The following is a 25034-nucleotide window of genomic DNA, read 5'->3' on the forward strand; positions in this document are numbered from 1 at the left end:
TCGCTCTGAGCTATCATTCTGACCTATCATTCTGACCCATCATACTGACCCATCATTCTGACCCATCATTCTGACCTATCATAGTGACCTATCATTCTGACCCATCACACTGACCCATCATACTGACCTATCATTCTGACCCATCATACTGACCCATTATTCTGACCCATCATTCTGACCTATCATAGTGACCTATCATACTGACCCATCATACTGACCTATCATTCTGACCTATCATTCTGACCCATCATACTGACCTATCATTCTGACCTATCATAGTGACCCATCATTCTGACCTATCATTCTGACCCATCATTCTGACCTATCATTCTGACCCATCATAGTGACCCATCATTCTGACCCATCATTCTGACCCATCACTCTGACCTATCACTCTGACCTATCACTCTGACCTATCACTCTGACCTATCATAGTGACCTATCATTCTGACCCATCATAGTGACCCATCACTCTGACCCATCACTCTGACCTATCATTCTGACCCATCATAGTGACCCATCATTCTGACCCATCATAGTGACCCATCACACTGACCCATCATAGTGACCATCATTCTGACCCATCATAGTGACCCATCATTCTGACCCATCATACTGACCCATCATTCTGACCTATCATACTGACCTATCATTCTGACCCATCATACTGACCCATCATACTGACCTATCATACTGACCCATCATTCTGACCCATCATACTGACCTATCATACTGACCCATCATACTGACCCATCATAGTGACCCATCATAGTGACCCATCATTCTGACCCATCATAGTGACCCATTATTCTGACCCATCATAGTGACCTATCATAGAGACCCATCATAGTGACCCATCACAGTGACCCATCACACTGACCCATCACACTGACCCATCACTCTGACCCATCACTCTGACCTATCATTCTGACCCATCATAGTGACCCATCATTCTGACCCATCATAGTGACCCATCATTCTGACCCATCATAGTGACCCATCATAGTGACCCATCACACTGACCCATCATAGTGACCATCATTCTGACCCATCATAGTGACCCATCATTCTGACCTATCATACTGACCCATCATTCTGACCCATCATACTGACCTATCATTCTGACCTATCATTCTGACCATCATACTGACCCATCATACTGACCCATCATTCTGACCCATCATACTGACCCATCATTCTGACCCATCATACTGACCTATCATACTGACCTATCATACTGACCCATCATAGTGACCCATCATTCTGACCCATCATAGTGACCCATCATAGTGACCCATCACACTGACCCATCACACTGACCCATCACACTGACCCATCACTCTGACCCATCACACTGACCCATCACTCTGACCCATCACTCTGACCTACAGTATCATACTTTATCCTCCCCTGATGTTGGGTCAGACCGTCCTCATACAGAACTCATAAATATAAACTTTGGGTCAGTCAGCATTAAGAGATATGGAGTTGCTGGGAAGCTCAACGCCAGACCCTTTCATTAGTTTATTGATAGAGTATTACATCATCGTCATGGTGACAGGCCAACTCCAGCTCTGATCTGAGGGAGGGGAGGGAGAGAGGGAAGGGAAGGGGGGGAGTGAGTAAGGGGGCTGGGAGGGAGACCAGAAGGAAATGGAACAGAATCATTCAGGCATATCAGCCACCATCCGAGATAAGAAAAACACATTAACTCTCTCTCTTTTTCTGTCTCTCAGCCTCCAGGCCATTGCTGTCTCTCATCCTCCAGGCCAGTGCTGTCTCTCGGCCTCCAGGCCAGTGCTGTCTCTCGGCCTCCAGGCTAGTGCTGTCTCTCAGCCTCCTGGCCAGTGCTGTCTCTCAGCCTCCAGGCTAGTGCTGTCTCTCAGCCTCCTGGCCAGTGCTGTCTCTCAGCCTCCAGGCCGGTGCTGTCTCTCAGCCTCCAGGCCGGTGCTGTCTCTCAGCCTCCAGGCCGGTGCTGTCTCTCAGCCTCCAGGCCAGTGCTGTCTCTCAGCCTCCAGGCCAGTGCTGTCTGTAGGACTGTATAGGACTACATCTCTCTCTCTCTAAACATTGTCCATGATAACGTTAACCGCAGACCTGCATCTCTACAGATGCAGAACCACTGACGAATACGTGCTGTTGTTCAAGGGATGGTTAAATAAATGTTATAACTATTTGGTTTTAATATCATCACCTCTTGAAGAGCATAGTCACAACGACACAATTCCCTTCATTCCACACCTGGGTCAATGGAAACCTGCCAACTGACTAACACGGATGTATCTGTGAAAAGTATACAAGTTCAATAATGAAATAACATGCTGGTCCAACAACAGTGTCAGAGAGGTTTAATAACATGCTGGTCCAACAACAGTGTCAGAGAGGTTTAATAACATGCTGGTCCAACAACAGTGTCAGAGAGGTTTAATAACATGCTGGTCCAACAACAGTGTTAGAGAGGTTTAATAACATGCTGGTCCAACAACACAGTGTCAGAGAGGTTTAATAACATGCTGGTCCAACAACACAGTGTCAGAGAGGTTTAATAACATGCTGGTCCAACAACACAGTGTCAGAGAGGTTTAATAACATGCTGGTCCAACAACATAGTGTTAGAGAGGTTTAATAACATGCTGGTCCAACAACACAGTGTCAGAGAGGTTTAATAACATGCTGGTCCAACAACAGTGTTAGAGAGGTTTAATAACATGCTGGTCCAACAACATAGTGTTAGAGAGGTTTAATAACATGCTGGTCCAACAACACAGTGTCAGAGAGGTTTAATAACATGCTGGTCCAACAACACAGTGTTAGAGAGGTTTAATAACATGCTGGTCCAACAACACAGTGTCAGCGAGGTTTAATAACATGCTGGTCCAACAACACAGTGTCAGAGAGGTTTAATAACATGCTGGTCCAACAACACAGTGTCAGAGAGGTTTAATAACATGCTGGTCCAACAACACAGTGTCAGAGAGGTTTAATAACATGCTGGTCCAACAACACAGTGTCAGAGAGGTTTAATAACATGCTGGTCCAACAACACAGTGTCAGAGAGGTTTAATAACATGCTGGTCCAACAACAGTGTCAGAGAGGTTTAATAACATGCTGGTCCAACAACACAGTGTTAGAGAGGTTTAATAACATGCTGGTCCAACAACATAGTGTTAGAGAGGTTTAATAACATGCTGGTCCAACAACAGTGTCAGAGAGGTTTAATAACATGCTGGTCCAACAACACAGTGTCAGAGAGGTTTAATAACATGCTGGTCCAACAACACAGTGTCAGAGAGGTTTAATAACATGCTGGTCCAACAACACAGTGTCAGAGAGGTTTAATAACATGCTGGTCCAACAACAGTGTCAGAGAGGTTTAATAACATGCTGGTCCAACAACAGTGTCAGAGAGGTTTAATAACATGCTGGTCCAACAACAGTGTTAGAGAGGTTTAATAACATGCTGGTCCAACAACAGTGTTAGAGAGGTTTAATAACATGCTGGTCCAACAACAGTGCTAGAGAGGTTTAATAACATGCTGGTCCAACAACCTAGTGTCAGAGAGGTTTAATAACATGCTGGTCCAACAACACAGTGTCAGAGAGGTTTAATAACATGCTGGTCCAACAACACAGTGTCAGAGAGGTTTAATAACATGCTGGTCCAACAACACAGTGTCAGAGAGGTTTAATAACATGCTGGTCCAACAACATAGTGTTAGAGAGGTTTAATAACATGCTGGTCCAACAACACAGTGTCAGAGAGGTTTAATAACATGCTGGTCCAACAACAGTGTTAGAGAGGTTTAATAACATGCTGGTCCAACAACATAGTGTTAGAGAGGTTTAATAACATGCTGGTCCAACAACACAGTGTCAGAGAGGTTTAATAACATGCTGGTCCAACAACACAGTGTTAGAGAGGTTTAATAACATGCTGGTCCAACAACACAGTGTCAGCGAGGTTTAATAACATGCTGGTCCAACAACACAGTGTTAGAGAGGTTTAATAACATGCTGGTCCAACAAAACAGTGTCAAAGAGGTTTAATAACATGCTGGTCCAACAACACAGTGTCAGAGAGGTTTAATAACATGCTGGTCCAACAACACAGTGTCAGAGAGGTTTAATAACATGCTGGTCCAACAACACAGTGTCAGAGAGGTTTAATAACATGCTGGTCCAACAACACAGTGTCAGAGAGGTTTAATAACATGCTGGTCCATCAACAGTGTTAGAGAGTTTTAATAACATGCTGGTCCAACAACACAGTGTTAGAGAGATTTAATAACATGCTGGTCCAACAACACAGTGTCAGAGAGGTTTAATAACATGCTGGTCCAACAACACAGTGTCAGAGAGGTTTAATAACATGCTGGTCCAACAAAACAGTGTCAGAGAGGTTTAATAACATGCTGGTCCAACAACATAGTGTCAGAGAGGTTTAATAACATGCTGGTCCAACAACACAGTGTCAGAGAGGTTTAATAACATGCTGGTCCAACAACACAGTGTCAGAGAGGTTTAATAACATGCTGGTCCAACAACACAGTGTCAGAGAGGTTTAATAACATGCTGGTCCAACAACACAGTGTCAGAGAGGTTTAATAACATGCTGGTCCAACAACACAGTGTCAGAGAGGTTTAATAACATGCTGGTCCAACAACATAGTGTCAGAGAGGTTTAATAACATGCTAGTCCAACAACACAGTGTCAGAGAGGTTTAATAACATGCTGGTCCAACAACACAGTGTCAGAGAGGTTTAATAACATGCTGGTCCAACAACACAGTGTCAGAGAGGTTTAATAACATGCTGGTCCAACAACATAGTGTTAGAGAGGTTTAATAACATGCTGGTCCAACAACACAGTGTCAGAGAGGTTTAATAACATGCTGGTCCAACAACACAGTGTCAGAGAGGTTTAATAACATGCTGGTCCAACAACATAGTGTCAGAGAGGTTTAATAACATGCTGGTCCAACAACACAGTGTCAGAGAGGTTTAATAACATGCTGGTCCAACAACACAGTGTCAGCGAGGTTTAATAACATGCTGGTCCAACAACACAGTGTTAGAGAGGTTTAATAACATGCTGGTCCAACAACATAGTGTTAGAGAGGTTTAATAACATGCTGGTCCAACAACAGTGTCAGAGAGGTTTAATAACATGCTGGTCCAACAACATAGTGTTAGAGAGGTTTAATAACATGCTGGTCCAACAACAGTGTCAGAGAGGTTTAATAACATGCTGGTCCAACAACACAGTGTCAGAGAGGTTTAATAACATGCTGGTCCAACAACACAGTGTCAGAGAGGTTTAATAACATGCTGGTCCAACAACACAGTGTCAGAGAGGTTTAATAACATGCTGGTCCATCAACAGTGTCAGAGAGGTTTAATAACATGCTGGTCCAACAACATCCTGTTAGAGAGGTTTAATAACATGCTGGTCCAACAACAGTGTTAGAGAGGTTTAATAACATGCTGGTCCAACAACACAGTGTTAGAGAGGTTTAATAACATGCTGGTCCAACAACACAGTGTCAGAGAGGTTTAATAACATGCTGGTCCAACAACACAGTGTTAGAGAGGTTTAATAACATGCTGGTCCAACAACACAGTGTCAGAGAGGTTTAATAACATGCTGGTCCAACAACACAGTGTCAGAGAGGTTTAATAACATGCTGGTCCAACAACACAGTGTCAGAGAGGTTTAATAACATGCTGGTCCAACAACACAGTGTCAGAGAGGTTTAATAACATGCTGGTCCAACAACACAGTGTCAGAGAGGTTTAATAACATGCTGGTCCAACAACAGTGTCAGAGAGGTTTAATAACATGCTGGTCCAACGACACAGTGTTAGAGAGGTTTAATAACATGCTGGTCCAACAACATAGTGTTAGAGAGGTTTAATAACATGCTGGTCCAACAACAGTGTCAGAGAGGTTTAATAACATGCTGGTCCAACAACACAGTGTCAGAGAGGTTTAATAACATGCTGGTCCAACAACACAGTGTCAGAGAGGTTTAATAACATGCTGGTCCAACAACACAGTGTCAGAGAGGTTTAATAACATGCTGGTCCAACAACACAGTGTCAGAGAGGTTTAATAACATGCTGGTCCAACAAAACAGTGTCAGAGAGGTTTAATAACATGCTGGTCCAACAACATAGTGTCAGAGAGGTTTAATAACATGCTGGTCCAACAACACAGTGTCAGAGAGGTTTAATAACATGCTGGTCCAACAACACAGTGTCAGAGAGGTTTAATAACATGCTGGTCCAACAACACAGTGTCAGAGAGGTTTAATAACATGCTGGTCCAACAACACAGTGTCAGAGAGGTTTAATAACATGCTGGTCCAACAACACAGTGTCAGAGAGGTTTAATAACATGCTGGTCCAACAACATAGTGTCAGAGAGGTTTAATAACATGCTGGTCCAACAACACAGTGTCAGAGAGGTTTAATAACATGCTGGTCCAACAACACAGTGTCAGAGAGGTTTAATAACATGCTGGTCCAACAACACAGTCTCAGAGAGGTTTAATAACATGCTGGTCCAACAACATAGTGTCAGAGAGGTTTAATAACATGCTGGTCCAACAACACAGTGTCAGAGAGGTTTAATAACATGCTGGTCCAACAACACAGTGTCAGCGAGGTTTAATAACATGCTGGTCCAACAACACAGTGTTAGAGAGGTTTAATAACATGCTGGTCCAACAACATAGTGTTAGAGAGGTTTAATAACATGCTGGTCCAACAACAGTGTCAGAGAGGTTTAATAACATGCTGGTCCAACAACATAGTGTTAGAGAGGTTTAATAACATGCTGGTCCAACAACAGTTTCAGAGAGGTTTAATAACATGCTGGTCCAACAACACAGTGTCAGAGAGGTTTAATAACATGCTGGTCCAACAACACAGTGTCAGAGAGGTTTAATAACATGCTGGTCCAACAACACAGTGTCAGAGAGGTTTAATAACATGCTGGTCCATCAACAGTGTCAGAGAGGTTTAATAACATGCTGGTCCAACAACATCCTGTTAGAGAGGTTTAATAACATGCTGGTCCAACAACACAGTGTCAGAGAGGTTTAATTTCATGCTGGTCCAACAACACAGTGTCAGAGAGGTTTAATAACATGCTGGTCCAACAACATAGTGTCAGAGAGGTTTAATAACATGCTGGTCCAACAACAGTGTCAGAGAGGTTTAATAACATGCTGGTCCAACAACACAGTGTCAGAGAGGTTTAATAACATGCTGGTCCAACAACACAGTGTCAGAGAGGTTTAATAACATGCTGGTCCAACAACACAGTGTCAGAGAGGTTTAATAACATGCTGGTCCAACAAGATAGTGTTAGAGAGGTTTAATAACATGCTGGTCCAACAAGATAGTGTTAGAGAGGTTTAATAACATGCTGGTCCAACAACACAGTGTCAGAGAGGTTTAATAACATGCTGGTCCATCAACAGTGTTAGAGAGTTTTAATAACATGCTGGTCCAACAACACAGTGTTAGAGAGATTTAATAACATGCTTGTCCAACAACAGTGTCAGAGAGGTTTAATAAAGCAGACATTAGCATTCTGGTCCAACAACAATTATGCCAACTGTACTGTTCCCAGGTTACAGCTTGTTGGGTTCAGTTAAAATAATAGTTGTTTACGATCAACGGAGAGAGAATCAAATTGTTATATTGACTGGATAACAGTCACCATGGTAAACAGCGAGAGAGAGAATCAGATTGCTCTGTTTGGCCTTACCTTACGTGCCTCTGAAAAACAAGAACATTTCTGTGATAGTGTCTCAGCAGGAGCATTGTTTTTCAGAGTGAATCTAGTTTCAGCTCCCTGTCACCACTCTGACACCGCTAGACTCCCTGTCACCACTCTGACACCGCTAGACTCCCTGTCACCTCTCTGACACCGCTAGACTCCCTGTCACCACTCTGACACCGCTACACTCCCTGTCACCACTCTGACACCGCTAGACTCCCTGTCACCACTCTGACACCGCTAGACTCCCTGTCACCTCTCTGACACCGCTAGACTCCCTGTCACCACTCTGACACCGCTACACTCCCTGTCACCACTCTGACACCGCTAGACTCCCTGTCACCACTCTGACACCGCTAGACTCCCTGTCACCACTCTGACACCGCTAGACTCCCTGTCACCACTCTGACACCGCTAGACTCCCTGTCACCACTCTGACACCGCTACACTCCCTGTCACCACTCTGACCCCGCTTTACACCACTCTGACACCGCTAGACTCCCTGTCACCACTCTGACACCACTACCCTCCCTGTCACCACTCTGACACCACTAGACTCCCTGTCACCACTAGACTCCCTGTCACCACTCTGACACCGCTAGACTCTCTGTCACCACTCTGACACCGCTAGACTCCCTGTCACCACTCTGACACCGCTAGACTCCCTGTCACCACTCTGACACCGCTAGACTCCCTGTCACCACTCTGACACCGCTACACTCCCTGTCACCACTCTGACACCGCTAGACTCCCTGTCACCACTCTGACACCGCTAGACTTCCTGTCACCACTCTGACACCGCTAGACTTCCTGTCACCACTCTGACACCGCTAGACTCCCTGTCACCACTAGACTCCCTGTCACCACTCTGACACCATTAGACTCCCTGTCACCACTCTGACACCGCTAGACTCCCTGTCACCACTCTGACACCGCTAGACTCCCTGTCACCACTCTGACACTGCTAGACTCCCTGACACCATTAGACTCCCTGTCACCACTCTGACACCGCTAGACTCCCTGTCACCACTCTGACACCGCTAGACTCCCTGTCACCACTCTGACACTGCTAGACTCCCTGTCACCACTAGACTCCCTGTCACCACTCTGACACCACTAGACTCCCTGTCACCACTCTGACACCGCTAGACTCCCTGTCACCAGTCTGACACCGCTAGACTCCCTGTCACCACTCTGACACCGCTAGACTCCCTGTCACCACTCTGACACCGCTAGACTCCCTGTCACCACTCTGACACCACTAGACTCCCAGTCACCACTCTGACACTGCTTGGTTCCCTGTCAAGTCAGATCCTCTAATGTAGAGGTGGCAGCCATAGTTCAGGAGGGTCTGCCTCACAATACTGTTGTGGAAACAGGACTTTACCATAGCCTCATTTTATCTAGTTATTGTCATTTTCTCCTCGCTCTCTCTCCTCCCTCTTCATCTCTCTCTCCTCCCTCTCTCTTCATCTCTCTCTCTCCTCCCTCTTCATCTCGCTCTCTCTCCTCCCTCTCTCTTCATCTCTCTCTCTCCTCCCTCTTCATCTCTCTCTCTCCTCCCTCTTCATCTCTCTCTCTCTCCTCCCTCTTCATCTCTCTCTCTCTCCCCCCCCTGCCGTTTTATTTTTATGACTTACCTTACTTGCCTCTAAAAAAGTGCCTGAAACAAGCCTGTTCTGCTGATAAGCAAACAATCCAGAGTATGTACAGCGAGCCAGCTTCCTTTCCCACTCTTACTTCAGTTGATAAGATATAACTTATAAGTTCTGTAAAATATGTCAAGTGTTCTCCTGATGTCATGTCTGGAGCAGATGTACACTTTTGTGGCAATTTTTGTCAGATGTTTTCCTTCCTAATATCAGAGCTCTAACAGTGTCAGTGAAAGGCTTCTTTATTATAAAAGTATACTATGTATACAAAAGTATGTGGACACCCCTTCAATTTAGTGGATTTGGCTATTTCAGTCACACCCGTTGCATAAAATCGAGGACACCGCCATGCAATCTCCATAGACAAACATCGGCAGTAGAATGGCCTTACTGAAGAGCTCAGTGACTTTCAACGTGGCAGCGTCATAGGATGTCTGTCACCTTTCCACCAAGTCAGTTCGTTAAAGTTCTGCCCTGCTAGAGCTGCCCTGGTCAACTGGAAGTGCTGTTATTATGAAATGGAAACGTCTAGGAGCAACAACAGCTCAGCCGTGAAGTGGTAGGCCACACAAGCTCACAGTACGGGACCGCCGAGTGCTGAAGCGCGTAAAAATCATCTGTCCTCTGTTGCAACACTCACTACCGAGTTCCAAAGTGCCTCTGGAAGCAACTTCAGCACAAGAACTGTTCGTCGGGAGCTTCATGAAATGGGTTTCCATGGCCGAGCAGCCGCACACCAGCCTAAGATCACCATGCGCAATGCAAACCGTCTGCTGGAATGGTGTTTTAGCAGCAATGTTCCAACATCTAGTGGAAAGCCTTCCCAGAAGAGTGGAGGCTGTTATAGCAGCAATGTTCCAGCATCTAGTGGAAAGCCTTCCCAGAAGAGTGGAGGCTGTTATAGCAGCAATGTTCCAACATCTAGTGGAAAGCCTTCCCAGAAGAGTGGAGGCTGTTATAGCAGCAATGTTCCATCTTCTAGTGGAAAGCCTTCCCAGAAGAGTGGAGGCTGTTATAACAGCAATGTTCCAACATCTAGTGGAAAGCCTTCCCAGAAGAGTGGAGGCTGTTATAGCAGCAATGTTCCAACATCTAGTGGAAAGCCTTCCTAGATGAATGGAGGTTGTTATAGCAGTAGAGAGGGGACCAACTCCGTATTAATGCCCCTGATTTTGGAATGAGATTATTGGATGAGCAGGTTTCCACATACTGTTGGTCATGTAGTGTATGATGGGCTATTTTATAGGTCACTGAGGTCTTGATGTTACTCTGTGTTAATGGTCTGTGTTGCTATGAGGGAACACATTCATATAGCTCATTCTAGAACCTACTGAATTGAGTCTCTTCAATGAGGAGAATAAAGAGGGTGGGAGGGAGGGAAAAACACAAACACTACCTCCCCTCTCCATGAAAAACAAGAGTGCTTCTCATTTCTAAAAGCATGCCTCTGATGTCCGTGTCTCACTCACTTCAACCACTGTGTTCGTCATAGTGACGTTGTGATCGAGCTGCTCCTCTCCCTCTGTCTCTCTCGGTTCAGAACAGCGCGTGCCTCAGAACCCTGAGATAAACGGCTGTACGGCAGCGCCGGTACCGGGACGCCGCTCAAACAGATCAACACTTGAACAGAGCGACAGAGTGGAAACGGTCAAACGACTATGGATGCGTCCTGCTCGATACAAAAAAACAAAAAAAACATTTTTCAAAGGGATTATTGTTTTTTTTTTCTTTGAAGTGGTAAACTTTAACAACCACTTTTTAAATCGTAACGGAATCAAACCGCCATAATGAATGATATTAAACTTGCGGTTTTGGGAGGCGAAGGAGTCGGGAAATCAGGTAAGACACATGTTTTACCTGTCATGTAAAAAACATTTTGTTCGGTTGGTTTGGCTTATTGTTTGTCCAAATGGGTACATTGTTCTTAGGCTATTGATTTTAACTATCGTATTCCTTCCTCAGCTCTCATCGTTCGATTCCTGACGAGGCGATTTATCGGCGAATATGCCTCATCATCAGGTAAGGTCTCTAACCTACTTAGTTTGCTACAATAGACTTGTGTAACATGAATACAACGTCATGCTAATTATTATGAAACAATCTGTAAAAAAAAATGTTTAAAAATAATTTGCAAAAGTTTTGTTTTCCAATTTATCTTTGATCCATTGTCATTGCTTTTACGCATCATTACGCACGTCCAGTTCTGACATAATTACGTAATTGTTCGATTTCCTGACGTTACCAAGTGAACACATTGTCCTTCATCAGATGGTAGATGATTGGCTACAGCTAGACTACTTCCATCAGAAGTATTGTTCAGTTGTATTGTCGGCTACATGCTGTGTTGTAGGCTACATGCTGTGTTGTAGGCTACATGCTGTGTTGTAGGCTACATGCTGTGTTGTCGGCTACATGCTGTGTTGTCGGCTACGTGTTGTATTGTAGGCTACGTGCTGTATTGTAGGCTACGTGCTGTGTTGTCGGCTATGTGCGTTGTTGTCGGCTACGTGCGTTGTTGTCGGCTACGTGCTGTGTTGTCGGCTACGTGCTGTGTTGTCGGCTACATGCTGTGTTGTCGGCTACATGCTGTGTTGTCGGCTACATGCTGTGTTGTCGGCTACATGCTGTGTTGTAGGCTACATGCTGTGTTGTCGGCTACATGCTGTGTTGTCGGCTACATGCTGTGTTGTCGGCTACATGTTGTGTTGTCGGCTACATGCTGTGTTGTCGGCTACATGCTGTGTTGTCGGCTACATGCTGTGTTGTCGGCTACCTGCTGTATTGTAGGCTACATGCTGTGTTGTCGGCTACATGCTGTGTTGTCGGCTACATGCTGTGTTGTAGGCTACATGCTGTGTTGTCGGCTACATGCTGTGTTGTCGGCTACGTGTTGTATTGTAGGCTACGTGCTGTATTGTAGGCTACGTGCTGTGTTGTCGGCTACGTGCGTTGTTGTCGGCTACGTGCGTTGTTGACGGCTACGTGCTGTGTTGTCGGCTACGTGCTGTGTTGTCGGCTACGTGCTGTGTTGTCGGCTACGTGCTGTGTTGTCGGCTACATGCTGTGTTGTCGGCTACATGCTGTGTTGTCGGCTACATGCTGTGTTGTAGGCTACATGCTGTGTTGTAGGCTACATGCTGTGTTGTCGGCTACATGCTGTGTTGTCGGCTACATGCTGTGTTGTCGGCTACATGTTGTGTTGTCGGCTACATGCTGTGTTGTCGGCTACATGCTGTGTTGTCGGCTACATGCTGTGTTGTCGGCTACCTGCTGTATTGTAGGCTACATGCTGTGTTGTCGGCTACATGCTGTGTTGTCGGCTACCTGCTGTGTTGTAGGCTACATGCTGTGTTGTCGGCTACATGCTGTGTTGTCGGCTACATGTTGTGTTGTCGGCTACCTGCTGTGTTGTCGGCTACCTGCTGTATTGTAGGCTACATGCTGTGTTGTAGGCTACATGCTGTGTTGACGGCTACGTGCTGTGTTGTCGGCTACATGCTGTGTTGTCGGCTACATGCTGTGTTGTCGGCTACATGCTGTGTCGTCGGCTACATGCTGTGTTGTCGGCTACATGCTGTGTTGTTGATGTTGGATCATTTGTATGAAATATTTTAGGTTACAGTGATTCAAAATAAAAGTATCTAGTCAATATTGGTATTAGTCTGTGTGTTGTCATTATTTAGTATTGATCCTATTTCTATGGATCCAAAGGTTGAATAACACTCCTCCGGGCAGTAGGTTAGATAGTGACTGTTGTGGAAACTGGACTTTACCGTAGCTTCATGTTATCTAATTATTATTTCACTCCCCCATCTCTCTTTCTCTCTGTCTCTCTCTCTCTCTCTCTTTCTCTCTCTATCTTTCTGTCTCTCTCTCTTTCTCTCTCTCTCTTTCTGTCTCTCTGTCTCTCTCGCTCTTTCTCTCTCTCTCTCTCTCTCTCTCTCTTTCTGTCTCTCTCTCTCTCTTTCTGTCTCTCTCTCTCTCTCTTTCTCACTATCCCTCTCTCTCTATCCCCCTCTGTCTCTCTCTCTGTTTCTTTCTTACTCTCTCTCTTTCCCTCTCTCTCTCATGCAGAATGCATATACAGAAAGCGTCTGTCTATTGATGGTAGACAGCTGAATCTAGAACTCTATGATCCATGCTCACAGGTGAGTTGAGAGGAGGAGGAGAACCACATTGTTGACCATCATGTTTTGTATCACAATTCAGTTATCTGAGTGGCCATCCATTGACATGTATGAACAACAATTTATACGCTGAAGAAAAGCCATCTCTCATACCCAATATTCCTCTATCTGAAATGTATGGTACAGGATAATAAATGTACAGGATAATAAATGAATGGTACAGGATTATAAATGTATGGTACAGGATTATAAATGTATGGTACAGGATAATAAATGTATGGTACAGGATTATAAATGTATGGTACAGGATTATAAATGTATGGTACAGGATAATAAATGTATGGTACAGGATAATAAATGTATGGTACAGGATAATAAATGTATGGTACAGGATAATAAATGTATGGTACAGGATAATAAATGTATAGGGTAATTAATGTATGGTACAGGATTATAAATGTATGGTACAGGATAATAAATGTATGGTACAGGTTAATAAATATGGTACAGGATTATAAATGTATGGTACAGGATTATAAATGTATGGTACAGGATAATAAATGTATGGTACAGGATAATAAATGTATGGTACAGGATAATAAATGTATGGTACAGGATAATAAATGTATGGTATAGGATAATACATGTATGGTACAGGATAATAAATGTATAGGATAATAAATGTATGGTACAGGATTATAAATGTATGGTACAGGATAATAAATATGGTACAGGATTATAAATGTATGGTACAGGATAATAAATATGGTACAGGATAATAAATATGGTACAGGATAATAAATATGGTACAGGATAATAAATGTATGGTACAGGATAATACATGTATGGTACAGGATAATAAATGTATGGTACAGGATTATAAATGTATGGTACAGGATTATAAATGTATGGTACAGGATTATAAATGTATGGTACAGGATTATAAATGTATGGTACAGGATTATAAATGTATGGTACAGGATTATAAATGTATGGTACAGGATTATAAATGTATGGTACAGGATTATAAATGTATGGTACAGGATAATACATGTATGGTACAGGATAATACATGTATGGTACAGGATTATAAATGTATGGTACAGGATTATAAATGTATGGTACAGGATAATATAGTCAGTGCAGTGAAAACCCCTGACAGAGTAATCAATCTCACTTATTGTGCCCAGCCAAGCATGCAGCAGTCTCCCTCCCTCACTCCCACCCTCCCTCTTTCCCTGTCTCCCTCCCACCCACCCTCCCTCTTTCCCTGTCTCCCTCCCACCCACCCTCCCTGTCTTCCTCTCACCCTCCCTCCCTGTCTCCCTCCCACCCTCCCTCCCACCCTCCCTCCCTGTCTCCCTCCCCCTTTCCCCTCCCTCCCACCCACCCTCCCTCTTTCCCTGTCTCCCTCCCACCCACCCTCCCTCTTTCCCTGTCTCCCTCCCACCCACCCTCCCTGTCTTCCTCTCACCCTCCCTCCCTGTCTCCCTCCCAACCTCCCTCCCACCCTCCCTCCCTGTCTCCCTCCCAACCTCCCTCCCACCCTCCCTCCCTGTCTCCCTCCTACCCTCCCTCTTTCCATTTCCCCCACAGTTAATACATCACTGTAAATCAGAACCCCCCCCCCCCCCCTCCCCTCAGAACCAATTCCCCACAGAAGGAAGACTGAATTTGCTCTGAAGTGACAGGAGATTTACCACTAGGAGTTGGATGGGTGTTTGCGATAACAAAGTGGATATGGCCAGAAGTGGGCGAAGGCAACCTTGGGTTATAATTCAGCAATAAGGCCAGAGGATGTGTGGTATATGGCCAATATGAGCCCACCCTCCTTTCACCAGCCTCCACTGGTGTGTATCAGATTGCTTGGTTATAGCAACATGTCCTTGCTGTTTGTGTTGCTCTGCAGGCCTGTGAGGGGAAGTCGACTCTGACCGACCAGATCCACTGGGCTGATGGCTTCGTAGTGGTCTATGACATCAGTGACCGCTCCTCCTTCATCAAGGCTAAAGCCATAGTACACCTGATCAGAGAGTTAAACCTGGGAGTGGCCAAAAGGTAACCATCCACTCACCTGTCCAGTCCATCTACTCACCTGTACAGTCCATCTACCCACCTGTCCAGTCCATCCACCCACCTGTACAGTCCATCTACCCACCTGTACAGTCCATCTACTCACCTGTACAGTCCATCTACTCACCTGTACAGTCCATCTACCCACCTGTCCAGTCCATCCACCCACCTGTACAGTCCATCTACTCACCTGTACAGTCCATCTACTCACCTGTACAGTCCATCTACTCACCTGTCCAGTCCATCTACTCACCTGTACAGTCCATCTACTCACCTGTACAGTCCATCTGCTCACCTGTACAGTCCATCCACTCACCTGTACAGTCCATCTACTCACCTGTCCAGTCCATCTACTCACCTGTCCAGTCCATCTACTCACCTGTCCAGCCCATCTACTCACCTGTCCAGTCCATCCACTCACCTGTTCAGTCCATCCACTCACCTGTACAGTCCGTCCACTCATCTGTCCGTCCAGTCACCTGTCCAGTCCATGCACTCACCTGTCCAGTCCATGCACTCACCTGTCCAGTCCATCCACTCCCCACCTGTCCAGTTCATCCACTCACCTGTCCAGTCCGTACAGTCCATCCACTCACCTGTCCAGTCCATCCACTTACCTGTCCAGTCCGTCCACCCCACCTGTCCAGTCCATCCACACACCTGTCCAGTCCATCCATGCATTTGTCCAGTCCGTACAGTCCATCCACTCACCTGTCCAGTCCATCCACTAACCTGTCCAGTCCATCCACCCCACCTGTCCAGTCCATCCACACACCTGTCCAGTCCATCCATGCACCTGTCCAGTCCGTACAGTCCATCCACTCACCTGTCCAGTCCATCCACTCACCTGTCCAGTCCATCCACTCACCTGTCCAGTCCATCCACTCACCTGTCCAGTCCATCCACACACCTGTCCAGTCCATCCATGCATTTGTCCAGTCCGTACAGTCCATCCACTCACCTGTCCAGTCCATCCACTAACCTGTCCAGTCCATCCACCCCACCTGTCCAGTCCATCCACACACCTGTCCAGTCCATCCATGCACCTGTCCAGTCCGTACAGTCCATCCACTCACCTGTCCAGTCCATCCACTCACCTGTCCAGTCCATCCACTCACCTGTCCAGTCCATCCACTCACCTGTCCAGTCCATCCACCTCACCTGTCCAGTCCATCCACCCACCTGTCCAGTCCATCCACACACCTGTCCAGTCCATCCACCCCACCTGTCCAGTCCATCCACACACCTGTCCAGTCCATCCACGCACCTGTCCAGTCCATTCATGCACGTGTCCAGTCCATCCACCCCACCCGTACAGTCCATCCACCCACTACCTGTCCAGTCCATCCACTCACCTGTCCAGTCCATCCACCCCACCTGTCCAGTCCATCCACACACCTGTCCAGTCCATCCACTCACCTGTCCAGTCCATCCACTCACCTGTCCAGTCCATCCACCCCACCTGTCCAGTCCATCCACTCCACCTGTCCAGTCCATCCACACACCTGTCCAGTCCGTCCAGTCCATCCACCCACCTGTCCAGTCCATCCACGCACCTGTCCAGTCCATCCATGCACCTGTCCAGTCCGTACAGTCCATCCACTCACCTGTCCAGTCCATCCACTCACCTGTCCAGTCCATCCACCCCACCTGTCCAGTCCATCCACGCACCTGTCCAGTCCATCCACACACCTGTCCAGTCCGTACAGTCCATCCACTCACCTGTCCAGTCCATCTACTCACCGGTCCAGTCCATCCACCCTCCTGTCCAGTCCATCCATGCACCTGTCCAGTCCATCCATGCACCTGTCCAGTCCGTACAGTCCATCCACTCACCTGTCCAGTCCATCCACTCACCTGTCCAGTCCATCCACCCACCTGTCCAGTTCATCCACTCACCTGTCCAGTCCATCTACTCACCTGTCCAGTCCATCCACTTACCTGTCCAGTCCATCCACTCACCTGTCCAGTCCATCCACTCACCTGTCCAGTCCATCCACTCACCTGTCCAGTCCATCCACTCACCTGTCCAGTCCATCTACCCACCTGTCCAGTCCATCCACCCACCACCTTTCCAGTTCATCCACTCACCTGTCCAGTCCATCCACTCACCTGTCCAGTCCATCCACTCACCTGTCCAGTCCATCCACTCACCTGTCCAGTCCATCCACTCACCTGTCCAGTCCGTACAGTCCATCCACTCACCTGTCCAGTCCGTACAGTCCATCCACCCACCTGTCCAGTCCATCTACACACCTGTCCAGTCCATCTACTCACCTGTCCAGTCCATCTACTCACCTGTTCAGTACATCTACTCACCTGTCCAGTCCATCTACTCACCTGTCCAGTCCATCTACTCACCTGTCCAGTCCATCTACTCACCTGTCCAGTCCATCTACTCACCTGTTCAGTACATCTACTCACTTGTCCAGTCCATCTACTCACCTGTCCAGTCCATCTACTCACCTGTCCAGTCCATCTACTCACCTGTCCAGTCCATCTACTCACCTGTCCAGTCCATCTACTCACCTGTTCAGTACATCTACTCACCTGTCCAGTCCATCTACTCACCTGTCCAGTCCATCTACTCACCTGTCCAGTCCATAGACTCTTACCTGTCCAGTCTGTCCACACACACCTCACCTATCAAAAGGTAGACTCTCACACTGATACAGACCTTCCAGTTCCCCTCACCTACCAAAGGGTAGACTCTCACACTGATACAGACCTTCCAGTTCCCCTCACCTACCAAAAGGTAGACTCTCACACTGATATAGACCTTCCAGTTCCCCTCACCTACCAAAAGGTAGACTCTCACACTGATATAGACCTTCCAGTTCCCCTCACCTACCAAAAGGTAGACTCTCACACTTATATAGACCTTCCATCCTCTTGGCGTAGGGGGAGAGTGGAGTCAGTGGGACTGACATTCCATCCTATTATTGTCATTGTGCATCAATAGATTGGACGTCGATGTGGGTTTAACAGCCGCTCACACTGCCCAACAACTGTTACATCGGTAGTAATCCCATTGATAGATTTTACCACAGAGATTCAACTCTCTGGCTCATGTCCATGTGACAATTATTCAGAACCTTTTTTTTAAAATTCAGAGCCAAGATCTATTGTCTGTATGATCTTCAGTTCTTGCTGGTAGTAATTCCAATACACCACTAACTCATCATTCTGCCCCCAAACCAATCCTCTAGTAAATATCTAACTGCTATTGAATTCTCCTGTCACTATGAGAATTCTATTGCTGTTGAGGCGTCTCATGTCGTCTCTCTATTATGGCTGAACTGATTGTTGGAATGTTTTCACTAGTGGTCTTCTAGGGATGAGGGAACATCTGTCTAATGGTCTTCTGGGTGATGAGGGAACATCTGTCTAATGGAGATGAGGTAACACCTGTCTAGTGGTCTTCTGTGGACGAGGGAACACCTGTCTAGTGGTCTTCTGGGGATGAGGGAACACCTGTCTAATGGGGATGAGGGAACATCTGTCTAATGGTCTTCTGGGGACGAGGGAACATCTGTCTAATGGGGATGAGGGAACATCTGTCTAATGGGGATGAGGTAACATCTGTCTAGTGGTCTTCTAGGGATGAGGGAACATCTGTCTAGTGGTCTTCTAGGGATGAGGGAACATCTGTCTAATGGGGATGAGGGAACATCTGTCTAATGGTCTTCTGTGGATGAGGGAACATCTATCTAATGGTCTTCTGGGGATGAGGAAACATCTGTCTAGTGGTCTTCTGGGGACGAGGGAACACCTGTCTAGTGGTCTTCTGTGGATGAGGAAACACCTGTCTAGTGGTCTTCTGTGGATGAGGGAACACCTGTCTAGTGGTCTTCTAGGGATGAGGAAACATCTGTCTAATGGTCTTCTAGGGATGAGGGAACACCTGTCTAATGGGATGAGGGAACATCCGTCTAATGGGATGAGGGAACATCTGTCTAATGGGATGAGGGAACATCTGTCTAATGGGGATGAGGGAACATCTGTCTAATGGGATGAGGGAACATCTGTCTAATGGGATGAGGGAACATCTGTCTAATGGGATGAGGGAACATCTGTCTAATGGGATGAGGGAACATCTGTCTAATGGGGATGAGGGAACATCTGGCTAATGGGATGAGGGAACATCTGTCTAATGGGATGAGGGAACATCTGTCTAATGGGATGAGGGAACATCTGTCTAATGGGATGAGGGAACATCTGTCTAATGGGATGAGGGAACATCTGTTTAATGTTCTGTGGATGAGGAAACATCTGTCTAATGGTCTTCTGGGGATGAGGGAACATCTGTCTAATGGTCTTCTGGGGATGAGGGAACATCTGTCTAATGGGATGAGGGAACATCTGTCTAATGGGATGAGGGAACATCTGTTTAATGTTCTGTGGATGAGGAAACATCTGTCTAATGGTCTTCTGGGGATGAGGGAACATCTGTCTAATGGTCTTCTGGGGATGAGGGAACATCTATCTAATGGTCTAATGGGGATGAGGGAACATCTGTCTAATGGTCTTCTGGGGATGAGGGAACATCTATCTAATGGTCTTCTGGGGATGAGGGAACATCTGTCTAATGGTCTTCTGGGGATGAGGGAACATCTATCTAATGGTCTTCTGGGGATGAGGAAACATCTGTCTAATGGTCTTCTGGGGATGAGGGAACATCTGTCTAATGGGGATGAGGGAACATCTGTCTAATGGTCTTCTGGGGATGAGGGAACATCTATCTAATGGTCTTCTGGGGATGAGGAAACATCTGTCTAATGGTCTTCTGTGGATGAGGAAACATCTGTCTAATGGTCTCTGTGGATGAGGAAACATCTGTCTAATGGTCTCTGTGGATGAGGAAACATCTGTCTAATGGTCTCTGTGGATGAGGGAACATCTATCTAATGGTCTTCTGGGGATGAGGAAACATCTGTCTAATGGTCTTCTGTGGATGAGGAAACATCTGTCTAATGGTCTCTGTGGATGAGGAAACATCTGTCTAATGGTCTTCTGGGGATGAGGGAACATCTGTCTAATGGGATGAGGGAACATCTGTCTAATGGGATGAGGGAACATCTGTTTAATGTTCTGTGGATGAGGAAACATCTGTCTAATGGTCTTCTGGGGATGAGGGAACATCTGTCTAATGGTCTTCTGGGGATGAGGGAACATCTATCTAATGGTCTAATGGGGATGAGGGAACATCTGTCTAATGGTCTTCTGGGGATGAGGGAACATCTATCTAATGGTCTTCTGGGGATGAGGGAACATCTGTCTAATGGTCTTCTGGGGATGAGGGAACATCTATCTAATGGTCTTCTGGGGATGAGGAAACATCTGTCTAATGGTCTTCTGGGGATGAGGGAACATCTGTCTAATGGGGATGAGGGAACATCTGTCTAATGGGGATGAGGGAACATCTGTCTAATGGTCTTCTGGGGATGAGGGAACATCTATCTAATGGTCTTCTGGGGATGAGGAAACATCTGTCTAATGGTCTTCTGTGGATGAGGAAACATCTGTCTAATGGTCTCTGTGGATGAGGAAACATCTGTCTAATGGTCTCTGTGGATGAGGAAACATCTGTCTAATGGTCTCTGTGGATGAGGGAACATCTATCTAATGGTCTTCTGGGGATGAGGAAACATCTGTCTAATGGTCTTCTGTGGATGAGGAAACATCTGTCTAATGGTCTCTGTGGATGAGGAAACATCTGTCTAATGGTCTCTGTGGATGAGGGAACATCCGTCTAATGGGATGAGGGAACATCTGTCTAATGGGATGAGGGAACATCTGCCTAATGGTCTTCTGGGTAATGAGGGAGTCTTCACCCACAGCATTCAAAGTTACTACATACTGTAAATGCCCCACCAAAATAGTTTGTGGACAACAACAACAACAGACCTACAGTTTAGCACTGACACATACAATGACGATACCCTCAACTCTCCATCGAGGTTTTAGTCTCGTAGGTTACATCTGAAAAGGGCACCCTATTCCCTATAAAGAGAGCAATACTCTGGACTGCTTCTTGACCTCATTTTGACATGCCTCTGGTAAGAAATAGTGTCATGTAAAATGGGAGAAGGTGTCATTTTCAGATGTCCCGTAGTCTTTAAACGTCACTACCGTTTACTCAACCTGCCCTCCTGGTTTGTCTTGTCTTACATCCAGGGATTCGTTATGTCCGTCCTTACTGTGTCTCATATATTTTTATTTCCTACTCATCCTGTCTTCCTCCTCTCTCTCTCTCTCTCTCTCTCTCCCCCCCTCAGGGATGCTGACACTCTGGTGTTCCTGGTGGGTAACAAGCAGGACCTGTGCCACGTGAGGGAGGTGCGTCGAGAGGAAGGCCAGCGCCTGGCAGCCGAGTCCCAGACACAGTTCTACGAGCTCTCAGCCGCAGAACACTACCAGGAAGTGGTCCTCATGTTCTCGAAAATGGTCCACAACGCCAGCCTTGGGGGCAAGGCCAAGGAGAGGAGACGGAGACCTAGTGGCTCCAAGTCCATGGCCAAACTCATCAATAATGTCTTCGGGAAGCGGAGGAAATCAGTGTGAAAGGGGAGATGGGAAAGGTCAAGTGTTTACCCCAGGCCTAAAGAAGCCTTGTTACTTCGTTACTCCCCTTGGGACTGTTGTTGAATGGTGAAAGGGATTGTGGGAAAATGGTCGATAATGTTGAATGGACCCACCACCAACAACAACATGGGCTTCACCTACTTTACTTGCTGTTGCTATTATTATTGTTGATCATGAAAAGAGTCAATAATAATTAGACCTCCACTCCTCTGGTTGCCAACCACCAAGGGACAGCTCTATGTGGTATAACTGGTTCTACACTTAGAACAGAGCTTATTGGACTGATAGGACTGCTGCTGTTTAGACTTTCTGACTCGTGCTTACCAAACTCGCGTGTGTGTGTGTGTGTGTGTGTGTGTGTGTGTGTGTAAATGACACCACAGGGAGACTCCATTATTAGCTATGTAAAGTAAATTACACCACAGGGAGACTCCATTATTAGCTATGTAGAGTATATGATACCACAGGGAGACTCCATTATTAGCTATGTAAAGTAAATTACACCACAGGGAGACTCCATTATTAGCTATGTAGAGTATATGATACCACAGGGAGACTCCATTATTAGCTATGTAGAGTATATGATACCACAGGGAGACTCCATTATTAGCTATGTACTGTAAATGACACCACGGGGAGACTCCATTATTAGCTATGTACTGTAAATGACACCACGGGGAGACTCCATTATTAGCTATGTTGAGTATATGATACCACAGGGAGATTCCATTACTGGCCCTATTGCCTCTACTGCTCAATGCATGCCACAGTGGCAGACACAGTCCATGTTTCATACATCTTTCATTATGACTCAACTGTATCCCAAATAGTACCCTATTCCCTATATATAATGCACTATGTTTGACCGGAGCCCTATGGGCCCTTATCGAAAGTAGTGCACTAAACAGGGAACAGGGTGCCATTTGGGATGCTTCCTGAATACCGCTACTGAAGAGAGCCAGCAGTTTATTGGCATGGAGGTTGTTTTTTGGGGGAAATTCTTTCTGTGGTTACTGTGGTTTCCAGGGAAAGGTAATGTATCATAAAATAATGAATGTCTGTCTGTTTAGTTCCATCTTCCTGTTGTTCATTGTTCCCTGGATTAAAGTCTGAATTATAAACTCATAAAATAATGTAAAACTATAATAAACACTGTAATCAAGTCTAGTTGTGGTTTTATGGAGGTGTGTGTGTGTGTAAGTAAAGAAATAAAACGACTGTAAAAAGACATTTGAAAATAACAGTAGAGAGGCTATATACAGACACCTGTTAGTCAGGCTGATTGAGGTAGTATGTACATGTAGGTATTTTTAAGGTGACTATGCATATATGATGAACAGAGAGTAGCAGTAATGTAAAAGAGGGGTTGGCAGGTGGCGGGTGGTGGGACACAATGCAGATAGCCTGGTTAGCTAATTTTTGGGAGCACTGGTTGGTCGGGCCAATGAGGTAGTATGTACATGAATGTATAGTTAAAGTGACTATGCATATATGATAAACAGAGAGTAGCAGCAGCGTAAAAAGAGGGGTTGGAGGGGCACACATTGCAAATAGTCCGGGTAGCCATTTGGTTACCTGTTCAGGAGTCTTATGGCTTGGGGGTAAAAACTGTTGAGAAGCCTTTCTGTCCTAGACTTGGCACTCCGGTACCGCTTGCCATGCAGTAGTAGAGAGAACAGTCTATGACTGGGGCGGCTGGGGTCTTTTCACAATTTTTAGGGCCTTTTTCTGACACCGCCTGGTATAGAGGTCCTGGATGGCAGGCAGCTTTGCCCCAGTGATGTACTGGGCCGTACACACTACCCTCTGTAGTGCCTTGCGGTCGGAGACTGAGCAATTGCCGATCCAGGCAGTGATGCAACCGGTCTGGATGCTCTCGATGTTGCAGCTGTAGAACCTTTTGAGGATCTCAGGACCCATGCCAAATCTTTTTAGTTTTCTGAGGGGGAATAGGCTTTGTCATGCCCTCTTCACAACTGTCTTGGTGTGTTTGAACTATTCCAGTTTGTTGTTGATGTGAACACCAAGGAACTTTAAGCTCTCAACCTGCTCCACTATAGCCCCGTCGATGAGAATGGTGGCGCGCTCGGTCCTCCTTTTCCTGTAGTCCACAATCATCTCCTTAGTCTTGGTTACGTTGAGGGATAGGTTGTTATTCTGGCACCACCCGGCGAGGTCTCTGACCACCTCCCTATAGGCTGTCTCGTCGTTGTCGGCGATCAGGCCTACCACTGTTGTGTCGTCTGCAAACTTAATGATGGTGTCGTGTCTGGCCTGACCATGCAGTCGTGGGTGAACCGGGAGTACATGAGGGGACTGAGCACGCACCCCTGGGGAGCTCCAGTGTTGAGGATGAACGTGGCAGATGTGTTGTTACCTACCCTAACCACCTGGGGGGAGGCCCGTCAAGAAGTCCAGGATCCAGTTGCAGAAGGAGGTGTTTAGTCCCAGGTTCCTTAGCTTAGTGATGAGCTTTGAGGGCACTATGGTGTTGAACGCTGAGCTGTAGTCAATGAACAGCATTCTCACATAGGTGTTCCTTTTGTCCAGGTGGGAAAGGGCAGTGTGGAGTGCAATAGAGATGGCGTCATCTGTGGATCTGTTTGGGCGGTATGCAAATTGGAGTCAACCAGACAAATAATACTCATATTACTGTAAATCAACCAGACAAATAATACTCATATTACTGTAAATCAACCAGACAAATAATACTCATATTACTGTAAATCAACCAGACAATTAATACTCATTTTACTGTAAATCAACCAGTCCAATAATACTCATATTACTGTAAATCAACCAGACAA

At 46.1% G+C, this 25034-nt stretch overlaps 1 protein-coding gene across 1 annotated transcript; it reads left to right on the plus strand.

Moving 5' to 3' along the window:
* Window positions 1-10869: 10869 nt before the first annotated feature.
* On the plus strand, window positions 10870-23390 carry rergla (RERG/RAS-like a). The gene is made up of 5 exons (XM_036945434.2): window positions 10870-11281; window positions 11405-11461; window positions 13517-13590; window positions 15479-15627; window positions 21921-23390. The coding sequence occupies exons 1-5, from the start codon at window positions 11230-11232 to the stop codon at window positions 22204-22206; spliced, it is 618 nt and encodes a 205-aa protein (XP_036801329.2). The 5' UTR covers window positions 10870-11229; the 3' UTR covers window positions 22207-23390.
* The last annotated feature ends 1644 nt before the right edge of the window (window positions 23391-25034 follow it).

This window comes from Oncorhynchus mykiss, chromosome 15 (genome assembly GCF_057628025.1).
Source record: "Oncorhynchus mykiss isolate SJ-2025 chromosome 15, ASM5762802v1, whole genome shotgun sequence".
Classification (NCBI taxonomy): domain Eukaryota; kingdom Metazoa; phylum Chordata; class Actinopteri; order Salmoniformes; family Salmonidae; genus Oncorhynchus; species Oncorhynchus mykiss.